The following is a 12,046-nucleotide window of genomic DNA, read 5'->3' as shown; positions in this document are numbered from 1 at the left end:
AAAAGTAACACCGTCAAAAATTTATTATGTGACTTAAAAATGAGTTAAGAGTTAAGAGTTAAGAGTTAAGAGAAAGACTTCATATTTAGCAATCACATCAGTACTAGATCTCAAGTTATTTTACATTGTTCTCAGTGAAGTGTAAAGCACAGTACTGCCAGTGCTGGTGGAATGGCAAATAATTGGTGGGAACGGCGTGATCTGGATCAGTTGGTTCACTGCACTCATTTCTTGAGAACACATTCTCATGCACATATTAAAAATGGAATGAGTGTTTGCAGAAAGCATGTATGTAAATCCCAGTTGAAAAAAATGATTTATTCTCAAACTTAAAAAGCTTAATCTTTTTAGTCCTTTAAATAAAAAAACGGAGTTAAATTGCAGCATAAACTGCATAGAAGAGGTCATACTGAAAAGCCTTTCATTTGGAGGATAAAGAAATAAGGACACCGATGTTTAGAAATTAAACCTTGAAAAAAACATACCAGACTGCATATTTGAACTTACTTAACACTAAAGGTAATAAAATCTGACATAAATACAGAACATACCCTTATCTCTTGAAGCTTTCAGATCAAAACTATGTATCTCTGTATTCTTAGGTGCAAATGATGAGCCAGAGGTGCAATATATAGGAACTGCAGTACCTAAGTGGTCAAGCTATATAAGCTAACAGAAACTTCTTTCTCATTTGGATCTTACAACTCAGAAAGACAAATGTTATTTCATTGTCATCACAGCAAGGCAATGTATTGGAGAAACAGGCAAATATTTTTTTTCTCCCTCCGTAAATGTTTCTTCCTTCAGCTTTACTTACCCAATAGTTAACACATCCTCATACAAACAGGCAGGAGAACAAACAGACCGACCCTTCCTCCATGTATTTTTACTAATTTAAGAAGACTATTATGCAGTAATTCTTCCTATAGAAGCCAAACCATTCAGTTCTAAATCATGACTGATCAGATGCAGTCAGTCTTGTGTGACAAGTGTATCATTTGAAATATGTTAAGATTTTAGCTTGTTTGTTGCCATGGCAAAATACAAAACTTATCACCTTTTAGGGAAAACACAAAGTTAATTTACCTCCTTCAAAAAACAGCCTCCCTGGCTAACTACCAAGAGCACTATTCCCTCAGAACAGCCTTTGTGCCATTAGGAGGTCTTACGCGTTTTTTTAAAGCAAAGCAATGTAGTTCTAGGTGTCACAGATATTACAGTGTATTTACTTGCAGCTCAAGTATTTTATTTTGCTTTGGTGGGTTTTCTTCAAGCTCCCCAGTCTCCTCTTCCTGCTTGTCAGCAGAGCAACTTCGACTCTATGGCTGTAACTTAAGTATATGAAATTCAATTTGCATTACACTAAAAAAAGTCCTGTTCAATGATAAATATCAAACTTGCAGAGAGCACAGGATACTTGATATGTGATATTATATAAACATATTGAATTTCCCACTGTTTATGGTAGGATTAATAAGAAGCAACAGAATTCACCATGGCTGGATTAATCCAGGCTCTTCTCTACTCAAGAAAAACATCTGAACAACCTGCTGTATCCTACTTCATGTCAAACCACACCCAGTATCTGGAAATCATACCCTATGTCCCAAGACATCTTTAATTCCATTTTAAGTGTTTACTGCTATATAAAATCTACTGTTAAGCTAAAAATTTAATACTACATTTTTTTCAGAATGGTTGTTAATATGACAAGCAGTGAGGCAAATCATCTTTCAAATGCAATTTAATCAGAGGGCATCTCATACTTAGCAGATTTAAAGTTACTGTTCAATTACTCACAAATGTGTCAAATATGTCCCTTAGAGGTCCTAAGGGGATAAATATTCATAAATATCCAGTGCAGGTCATTTTCTTGGGGGGGGGAAGGGGGAAGTGTTACCATCTCCCTAAGAGAATAAAAATGTTGCAAGAACTGATTTTTAAAAAATCTTATATAATAAAGGTCTTGTGGCAGATTGCCTTTTTAATACCCATTTGTTAAAGTAAGCCAAAAACTTAAGTGCTAGACTAGAAACACATAACTAATTTTTACAAAGTTTTAATTACTAAGAAAATTGCACTATGCATTTTATTCAGACTAAAAAAAACAATACTAGACAAGCCTGCCTCCAAGAGAATAAGGCAAACAGCAAGAAGCAAGCCACAGCTTTTTCTAACACCAACAAAGAAAAAAACCTCTTTGTGAGCTGGAGCTCTACCCTTTCCAGTTTGGCCAGACTTGCCCCTTCCTTTGCTGTATGTTCTACAATGTTATTGACACACGGCAAGATTATTTCTTTTCCTGACACACTAAGACAAGACAAAGCCCTCTTTCATCAAGTATTCAACCGTGCTCCAAACACCAAGCTACAGGAAAACCAGCAAAGCTAGGCACTATGCAGCCTTCTATAGCTAGGTTACAAACCACTCCTTGGAGTAGGAATCACGCAGTATCTGTAAACCGAATCTTTACTGAGTATCAATACCAAGAGTCTCCGCAGAAACCAGCAACACAAAGATTTGTTATTGCATCAAATCCACTGGATTTGATACTTTTACTAAATTTGTACCCAACTGGTATTAGAAACAGTGATAAAATGAGAAGAAACTCAGCATAACACATTAACAGCAAGGTTTTGCTTTCCAGAAAATTCAAGGTAGTTACACAGTATTGATGATCAGCGTTTCAGCTCTAGATTCCTACATGGTTTTAAGTTACAAACGCAAACCCCATTTCCAAATAAACTCAAGCATTTTTTGGCAACAGATCAAACGTTAAGAGTACTAGTGCTTCCATTCAGTTTAATACAGCACACCGAATAAAAACCCCACACAACCCTATGCAGACTATTCAGCTCTACTCAAGACACACATCCAGCAAGCTTTACTGAAACTAAGCATTTCGTGGCAACCTGAAATAAGGATGAATGTTCAGAGTGAAACCTTTCTGTGAAGCCATCTGTGATGATTAGCAATAGCTAGAGTAAGCTTTGAGAGCAATGTAAAAGGCCTGGGAAAAAAAACCAAACAGAAGTCAAAAGAAGTTTGAGCAAGTCTTTATTGTTCTATTTCAATAACTAAGAAATAACAAGACAAACTAATTCCCCCAACTCTTTTTTTTGTCAAGATGCTGGGGCATGATGGAATCCAGCCCTCCAATAAATGCATGCTTTGAAAAAGGAAAAATAAGGGTTATTTTTGTGATTTGTGCCTTACAGCCAAACTTGAATGACCCTGAGAAGTCTGTGCAGACAAATCACTGGAATGATTTACACGCAGCTTGTTAGATCTGTTTCCCACCCCCCTTCATGTTATTGCTCTGCAAATCGAGGAATGTTTTAGCAAGTGTTAATCTGGACTAAAATCCACCATAAAGAGTGCTACAATATTGCTTTTTATTACAAATAGCAAAAACTTCTTTGAAACTATGTGTAAACCAATCAACTGACTGTACAGTGCATTTACAGTACACAATCCAGAAAGTAACATGCAGTCTAAAGAACTGCTTTATACATTAGCCCTTGGCCACAAAGAACTTGGCAGTACCACTACACCTTTAACGACTATAGGGTGAAAAACTAAAGCTAAAAAAAAAAAAAAAACCCAACCAAAATCTGTTACACCCAAGTTTACGACAAGACTGGGATACAGACATGATTGTACAAGGAGTAGTAATTTTTAACTAGAAACTGTCATCATGCTGTAATTCTTGGAAGGGCTGGCCCTGCCAGTTCGCCACTGCTCCGTGCAGCTGGTCCTGCCCTCCAGCGGTTTGCTCGCCTTCCCCCCGGGCTGGGCACCTTCGTAGAGGACGCAGATGGACCCGTCTTCGCCTATGCGGTAGGACACTTCGAAGGGGTCGACCCAAAGAGTTAATTCGCTAGGCAAGAGCTGGAAGAGTCTCTCGTGGCTCAGTCCGATCATCCCCGCCGCCTTTCCTATCAAGGGGTCCATCTTATGGTTGATCCGTATGCACCGGTACCCGGAGCCCTTGGAGGGCACCAGGGGGAACCAGTGGTGCTTGTAGTGCTCTGCGGGAGGGAACAAAGAGGCGCTTTACCGCGGCCCCGGTCAGCCCGCGGAGGCTGCGCTCCGCCGGACCCCCGCGGGGCAGAGGCGGCGGCAGCGGCGACCGGCCGGGCGGCGGAGCGGCCCCCCCCGCCCCCGCTCACCGCGCAGCGCCTCCTGCAGGCACTCCCGGAAGCACCGCAGCTGCTCCTCGCCGATACCGCCGGCGGCCCGCAGGAGGCGGGTGACGAACGCCGCCGCCGTGGAGATCTCGGTCCTCATGGCCGCCCCGGCTGGCGCGCACCTCCCCGCCGCCGCCCCGGCCCGCTGCCAGCGCCGCCGCGCCCGCCCCGGCCCGGCGGCCCTGGCCAATGGTGGCGCCTCGCCCAGCCCCGGCTGGCGGGCGGGCCCGGGCCCCATTGGCGGCGGCGGCGGCGCGGGGCGGGGCGGCCACGCCGACCGCGTGAGGCCATTGGGCGTCCGCGCGGGCCCGGACGTGTTTGTTTTGTTGGCGAAGGGGCGGGGCACGCCCCCAGCACGCCCCTCTCCGGCCGCCACGCGCGACCGTGGGTAGCGCCGCTGCCACCGGCGAGAGGCAGCGAGGGGCCCCTCCCGCGCTCCGCCCCCCCCCGCTCCCCCGGTTTCCTCCCCCGCGCCCGACACAACGCGGATAAGCGCGCTGCCGCGTTCCCTCGCTACGCTGCCCCGAGCCCCACCCCCGCTGGCGGCAGCTCCTCCTCGTCCCAGCCCTGACGGCCGCCAGGCGCCCCCTCCCCGCAGCAGCGCGACGGTTACCGGCTGCCCTTCGCACTCGCAGCACCCCACGTAAACAGAAGCCAAACGCACCTCACGGCCCTTCAGGCAGCACCCCGGGGCGGCGCGCCCGGCACGGCACAGGGGCAGGGGCTGGATCCGCGTCCCCTCCGTCCTCAGCTGAGCACCACTGCGGCCCGCAGCGAGAGGGATGCGAGAAGCCGCAGGTTGCTTCCAGGAAGAGAGGCGGTCCGGAAGGCACCGGCTCCCTTTTGAAAGCCTGTTTGCCTGCAAGCGTTGGGAATTTGGCACATTGGAAAATACGTGCAAGAGTTAAGCAAACAGTTCTGCTTAGTGCGCAGACCACACTGTTGCATTTGGTGTCCAGTGTCTTACGGTGAGAGGCCACACCTTTGGCCCATATTTAGAGTACTGTATTGCATCTTTTAAGCACAATACCAGCCAGGGAAGATTTTGTTGTTGTTTAAAACAAACACAAGCCTAAGGCTTACTGAGCACAAAAAGAGCTGTACACATTGCGCCAAGTACCAAGTTCCTCCACTGGCCCTGCAGGTCTCATCACAGGCCTCACCAGGAGGAACACAAACGGCTGGACTCTGAGCAGCGTTTTTGCAGGATGTAAAGGTTTCAGCTGTGGAAACATTTGGTTGAACAGTTTGTGTTGGCACAAACTTTGTGTTACTCTAAAGAATAAAGCACATAGCTTGTTTGAGACAAGGAACTTCGCTGATGAGTCATCACTGCTGAGCCTCTGCATTTGAGGAGCAACTACAGTTCATCTCTCTACGATAAATTTTGTCATGACAACAGTTGTCCCTGCAAGGCAGTTTGCCCAAGAGCTCCAAACCAGCAAGTCCATCGCTGACCCGACAGCCTTGCTTCCTCCACGCAACTGCCAAGCACCAGCCAAGTTTCACAACAGTTTCAGGGACATGGATGCCAACTCAGCTGTGACCTTCCCACCTTCAGTGAAGCGACAATATTCTTCAGCTAGTTTAAAGCTTTTAAAAAGTGGCTGTGTGAGGTACAGCCAAGATTCCCTGAGTTTACAAAAAGCTTTTTCTGTAGTTCAGAGACCAAACATAAACTTTTCCCCTACCTTGAAGTTCTGATCACAAGCAATTCCTCCAGCGACTTTTTTCAAGAACAGTGACTAAGGACAGGACCAGGACTGCCTGTAGTCATAACTGACCATACTTCACAAAAAGCAGTCTTTTTTCAAAAGTTTATGCAGTGCCCCAACCATTTTTTTTTCCCTCCTCCTTGCCTTGTTTAAACACATCCTTTCCCTTCACTGGCTTTGTGTCTTAAACCCATGGGGGGCAGGAAGCACGTTGATTTCTTCACACTGCTAGCTAGGTTCCAAGACTCAACATTCTCTTTTGTTAAACTAGAGCTGATCGCTCCTTTATTTTTCTCCAAGGCCTGCCATGCGCCACAGGACCCTTCTTCAGAGGGATGTCACCTTTGAGGAAACTTTAGTAGCATCTTGTTTTCCCAAGTCCACATCTTAATCCTTCTCCCCTGTCTTACCTGTCAGCTTTAAGGACCTGACATCACCTCCAGTTCATCAGCTGCAAAAGCCATACCCAGGGATTTAAGACAAGAAAAAAAGACTACTTGTATACAGACCTTTAAAAATTAGATCCAGTTTTACCACTATTTAGTGATTACCAGATAATAGTCATTCGTCAAGTGTGAAGAAAATACTCAGTGAGGCTACTGTTGCAGTTGTTACTTGCAACCAGTTTAACACAGGTTGAGAATTTACAGGAACTTTCCCTACACCTCTGTCCCTTTAATCTAAGGGTCAGAAATAATCAAGGCTGTAATTATAGGGGTACAGGAGAACAGCTCATCACAGAGCCAAACTTCATCCCACACAGGAAGAGTTCCCAGGGGAATGCCCAGTTACTTGCAATAGCCAGAGAGTTTGTTCATTAAACTATTTGCAAATTAAAAGTTCACTCCCAGCAGTTTATTTTTGCTAGGTTCTGCCATCTAATATGTTGAAACGGTCAAATAAAAATGTCATTACGTTTACAGTTAGAACTTCTTCAAACTCATTCTGTTCATAGAAAAATCTATTTCAAGAACACAAGTTCCTATCCAGTTCGGACAAAATTATTTGTAGCAGTATGACAACATCAGAACTCGCGCAGTGCTTCCTTACTTGATGTTACTCAAGATGATTAAGATATCTTGCCCTCCTTTTCCCCTAATAGCAAACGACAGGACCAAGACAAAAGTGTCAAGAACCTCAAATGACAAAACTATAGGCATTTGTCCAAGACTCAGGTGTTATCACCTAGTTTGACATTTCCACTTCACAGCTTAGCAAAAGTATAATTCTGTATGCCATTCTGTAGCCTGACCGAAGAGATTTTTATCAAACAAGGAAAAAATACCTTATTTTACCTCTTCAAGAAGACAGCGGATTTCTGTGCTTCCTTTTCCTCCCACTCACAGCTGTTAGCACTACACTACCTCCTCTCATTCTAATCAAGTCTCAGGTCCGGATCAAGACACCATTTTATGAGAAAAAATTTCCACTGAAGTCCAGTTTGCATTTCAGTACCTCAAACTTTAGAAATTAAGCTTTAAAAGGTAATCCAGTCATCCAGTTACTTCAGTCTTGTTTTATTCAGTGTTTTGAGAATCAGAACATGAAACTCAACTCTTCAGCTGTGGAGACTTGACTAGTAAAACTATCCAGGTACACATGGACTGCGTGACCCTACATTTGAGCAGACACAATCAGCACTTGCTAGTTATGTGACAGCAATTAAAAAAAAACCAGTAAGCCTGCATTATTTGTTATTGGTCTAGACACTTGATCTATTCCCGCACAACAAATTTTATCATTGCTTTAAGAAAAGCTCTAGGTTCATTTAGCACATTCCGTCAGGTACCCATCCCAAACACTTCCCCACCTTATTCACACCCCTTCCCTTTCATTTGTGAAATACACGCTTCCCCTACCATATCTACACTGCACGACTTCAAAGCTTCTAACACGCCGATAGCACTATCACACACGCAGTAAGCTACTCATTTTCAAGTTTGTTAAAACGATAGACAGAGAAACAACAGTTGCATTGAAGTTATTAAATTCTTACTAGTATTCAGAATAAACATGACATTATTGTCAACAGTATTACTAACTAAGAACTGTATAAATCCAGACATGTTACAAAACATAATGCTTAATTATGCTAAAGAACTTCCCCCTTCCAGGTTGCATGTGCCCATAATACACGCAAATTCACAATTATATACAGTCAGATTTTATCGTAAGCCACCCAGACAAGGGTCTGCTAAAGCCAGGGCAGATATTAAGAGATACTGTTTTAACTCACTTGTGAGAAACTTAAGATCAGAGCAGAAAAGCTTTATAAGCAAGCAAATTAAAGGTAGTTAGAAATATTCCAAGAGCAAAAAGTTGTTATAACACTGCTAGCACTGATTAATGCTCACTAGACTGAGGTCTGGTACATGGATCCACTAGTCCCAAGTGAAATATTCAATTGAAATAAGAAGGTCTGGCTATACAAATAAAAGGATGCCACAACTATCAAGTAATGTTGAAATCACATTTTGATTTCATACATTCTCCTTGGTGAGTTTCGTATTTAAGGCTCACAGTAAGCAAGCCACAGAAAATAAAAAAGAATCAACAGATATGTAACTATGCAACTGTCATGGCCCTGCCAGAAAACAGTTCCAGAGGCTGAAGCATTTAAAACAAACTCCGATAAGAGTTCATCAAGAAACTAGTTATCTGCCAATTATTAAGCTAAATGTTTCTATTTAGAGAGTACTGGGGGTTCCAGTAACAGAGCACTGGAGATGGCAATTAGAACAATTTGAACACACCACCAGCACAATTTCACAGTAGCCATTGAAATACATTATTTATCATTAGAAACAAATTTTAAGTACTCAAACACAGAGGAAAAAAACCATAAGCTTCCAGTTTTGGTTTGTTGGGATTATTTTTTTTTTCTCCATTTCCTGGAACATTTCTACAGCTTTGAGAGTTGATAAGCCTCACCACACACACAGCAGCAGGTAAGTTACCACTACTGTTAATAATTGCTAGGATTAACAGCCTTGCTAAGCACCAGAAACTAAAGTAGTTGAAGCCTTAGGCCACGAGAGTGGATCTAGAGTAAACTTTTTGATAAAACTAATGTTGTAAATACAAAACTAGCTGAAACCAGCAGACGCAAACAAAATGAAGAACAGGACCAAAGAAACAATTCCAAGGGAATGAGGTAACTTCAGAAGAAGCCAGCCCAGTGACCAAGAAAACCAATAGGAAATCAAGAGACCACTAACCCAAATTAAGTGACTGGATTTGGGGATGGGTGGTATGTTTTGGGAAATCTGTCTGTTTGGGTATAACTGGGGTGCACAATCTGCTGTAGAGGTCCCTCTTTGGATGCACCCAGCTCCAGCTGCTCTGCATGTTGGCTAAATAAACCACTTATTTACTCAGCAGACTGACGACTTACCTTCTTCGAGCAGGATCCTAGGGCCAAGCCCTGTTGAGGTGACATCCGTGTAATTCCTAACATGGACTAGTGGGCAGCTGCATAATTCCTGTAACAACTACCACATATATAACCTTCTTTCACAAAGAATTTTTTACCTTATCAACGCAGACTTACTTTGTTGTTATCCTGTTCATCTGCAAGTCATTTCTCTTTAGCCCAAACACCTGGAGTAGAGGAAAATAGAGTCCATACCTTGGTTTGTCTTGTTAAAAATAAAGTGTACGCAAGCATTGTATCATTCCATTTTTCCACAACTTCACCTAGGGGAAAAAGACACAATAAAACCAAAGCTATATCACTTATACAGTATATTGGTTTTTTAAAGTAAAAGTAGCAATACTAAAAAAAAAATAAATAGTAGTAACAATGATAGCACAAGATTAATAATTTATAAAAAAAACCCCAGCACTAGGACCAAGTCGAAATCAAGCTCTTTTTTGATTACTTAAAATTAAGCTCTCTTTACACGCGTCTACAAACATAGATAGCTAAAACAGAGCACTAGAACCTGCAAGAAGAGATTTTAAACAGAAAACGCAATTTTGGCTTTACTTTCAGAAGCATCTTTTCTCACAGCATGTTTTTTCATAGAAGCATCTCTCTCTAAACAGAGTCAAACCCATTCTTAAGAACTACTTTTTCTTTATTGCTAGACTACAAAGACAAGCATTATATTACCACTCCTACTACAGGAAGAAAAAAAAAAAAAAAAGAGTATTTCCAAACACAAATAAGAGCACCTTCAACTACTTAAGCATCAAATCCCACCATACTTTCCCCAGTCTTGTACACTAATTAATAAAACAAAACTTCTTAGAGAAACAAAAAGAAAACCTCTAGCCAGTACCTCAGAACTAAAGCAACACAGCAACAAAATAACAATAATAAAGTGTCCACCTGAGACTCCCTCTTTTATGTGCACCTACGCTGATGAGACACAGCTGTCCTGCTGGCTTAAGTTCAGAGGCATCATCACCTGCTGTCACTTCAGCAGAGAAGCTAAGGTGAGATGGCACAGCTGAGAGCATTGACCCTTAGGGTTTCTTTTGGCCTTACTGGCTGACCACAGGCAACAGCTGCTTATGCCAGAGTAGTGCATAGATAAAGCAAATTACAGTCTAATGGTAATTTAAGTTAGAAGGAAACATAGAAATGAACAAGAGAAATCAGAGATCTGACAGAATCAGAAATATGCCATACTTAACAGCATAGTGTTTTTTCCCTTAAAGACCACCAAGCGATTTGTAAATTGCTTTAAAGCACTGAAAATGGTTACTAAACCTGTTTTAAAAATGTACTGCAAGAGTATTGTATAGTCTACACTTAAAAAGTTTATCAACATAGCTGTGACCTCACACCTGTTATACACAGAGCCTACATCAGCTGGAAAGTGTATTTTTCCAATCACTTCATATAGAAAAACAGACTAAGATATGATTACAAAAGCAAGTTAATGACAGTAATTTAACAGTGGGGTTTTAGTACTGAATTTTTGTAAATACTGTACTTCCCTGACACTGTTATCTCTTACTGGTCACACTTCACTGGAGAAAAAAACAACCATGAAGACAACCCATTTATAATTCTACTTTCTTTGCTAAAGCAACTAAATATTTAACCAGTAAACAACATGGTTGCCAATGATTGAGCAAAGCAAGTGAAAAATTACTCTGATTACCGTCTTTGCAGCTACACTAATGAGGGCAAGTATTACAGGGCAAAGTGGTTGGTTTGTGGTGGGGTTTTTTTGTAATGGGCTGGTCTATAGACTCAAGTATTAGATTAGTAGGTCTTCTATTAGACCAACTAATACAATTAATTAAAAAAAAAAGAAAAAAAAAAGGACAAACTTTGAGGACATAGGACATAACACCCCTTTGAGTCTGCAACAGGTAATCAAAATGCCTTCTGGCCTCCACATCTCTCCACACTTAATTGTGTGTTAGTTGAGTAAAAATAATTTCCTTTCCTTACAGTCTTGTGTCCCATGTTCCCACAGGGCACACGCAAAACCACCACCGCGTATTTGTAGGGTCATGTTCCTCTGCAGCTAGCCACAGGACATCCTCAAAAATAAGGGGTCAAGACTACAAACGGCCTGCTAGAACAACAGCCAGGATCTGTACTTGTCCAAGTATCTGTGTGGTTTCTCTGTGAGGCTCTGCCAGAGTTAAGAGCACTGTCATCTCCAAGACGTGAAGGCAACAGAGGTGGCCCCATCTGATGGCTGCCAGCACCACAACTGTGCACTGCCACCCTCCCAGCCCATGGCCTGGTGCCATCACACCACGGAAAAGCTCAGGGCCCCGGCACAGCCATGCCATGGGACACGCTCCCAGCAGCCCACCAACCTCAACTTGCAGGGTCTGTGTAACATAACATCACGAGGAGCTGCTCACGCCTCTCCGATCAGTATAGGCGGTCCAGCCGCCTCCACACCGCAGCCTAGGGCCTAGCGTTACACCAGCAGGCCTCACCAGGACGCGCTGGGACGCCGGCGCTCAGGGCCGGCCGCCAGCCGCCTTCCCTCGCACTGCTGACAGCGCGGCCTCGCCGCCACCCTCAAGGGCGCTGCTCGCGCCTGCCCGCGCGCCGCCGGCCAATCAGCGAAGCGCTTGAAGCGCAGGTGGCCCCGGCCAATCGCGGGGACGCTTACAGCCAGCCGCTGCGCGCCGGCGCTCGGCCTGAGCCCGGGGCGGTGGCAG

The 12,046-nt window shown here is 43.4% G+C and overlaps 2 protein-coding genes across 3 annotated transcripts in view; both read right to left on the bottom strand.

The window, feature by feature from the left end:
- Positions 1-11,907, bottom strand: part of IPPK (inositol-pentakisphosphate 2-kinase) — a 61,677-nt gene extending 49,770 nt beyond the window's left edge. The window contains exons 1-2 of one of the 2 annotated variants that reach the window (XM_055805046.1): positions 11,819-11,907; positions 9,456-9,601 (exon numbers count right to left, since the gene is read on the bottom strand). The gene's annotated coding sequence lies outside the window, so the exon portion shown is untranslated. The other variant, XM_055805047.1, reaches the window with a different exon arrangement.
- Positions 3,041-4,513, bottom strand: LOC129784517 (protein BTG1-like). Its single transcript, XM_055805051.1, has 2 exons — positions 4,173-4,513; positions 3,041-4,031 (listed from the first exon to the last, which is right to left on the bottom strand). The coding sequence occupies exons 1-2, from the start codon at positions 4,426-4,428 to the stop codon at positions 3,679-3,681; spliced, it is 609 nt and encodes a 202-aa protein (XP_055661026.1). The 5' UTR covers positions 4,429-4,513; the 3' UTR covers positions 3,041-3,678.
- Positions 11,908-12,046: the final 139 nt, after the last annotated feature.

This window comes from Falco peregrinus, chromosome 5 (genome assembly GCF_023634155.1).
Source record: "Falco peregrinus isolate bFalPer1 chromosome 5, bFalPer1.pri, whole genome shotgun sequence".
NCBI lineage: Eukaryota > Metazoa > Chordata > Aves > Falconiformes > Falconidae > Falco > Falco peregrinus.
This window is presented reverse-complemented; position numbering and strand designations above follow the sequence as displayed.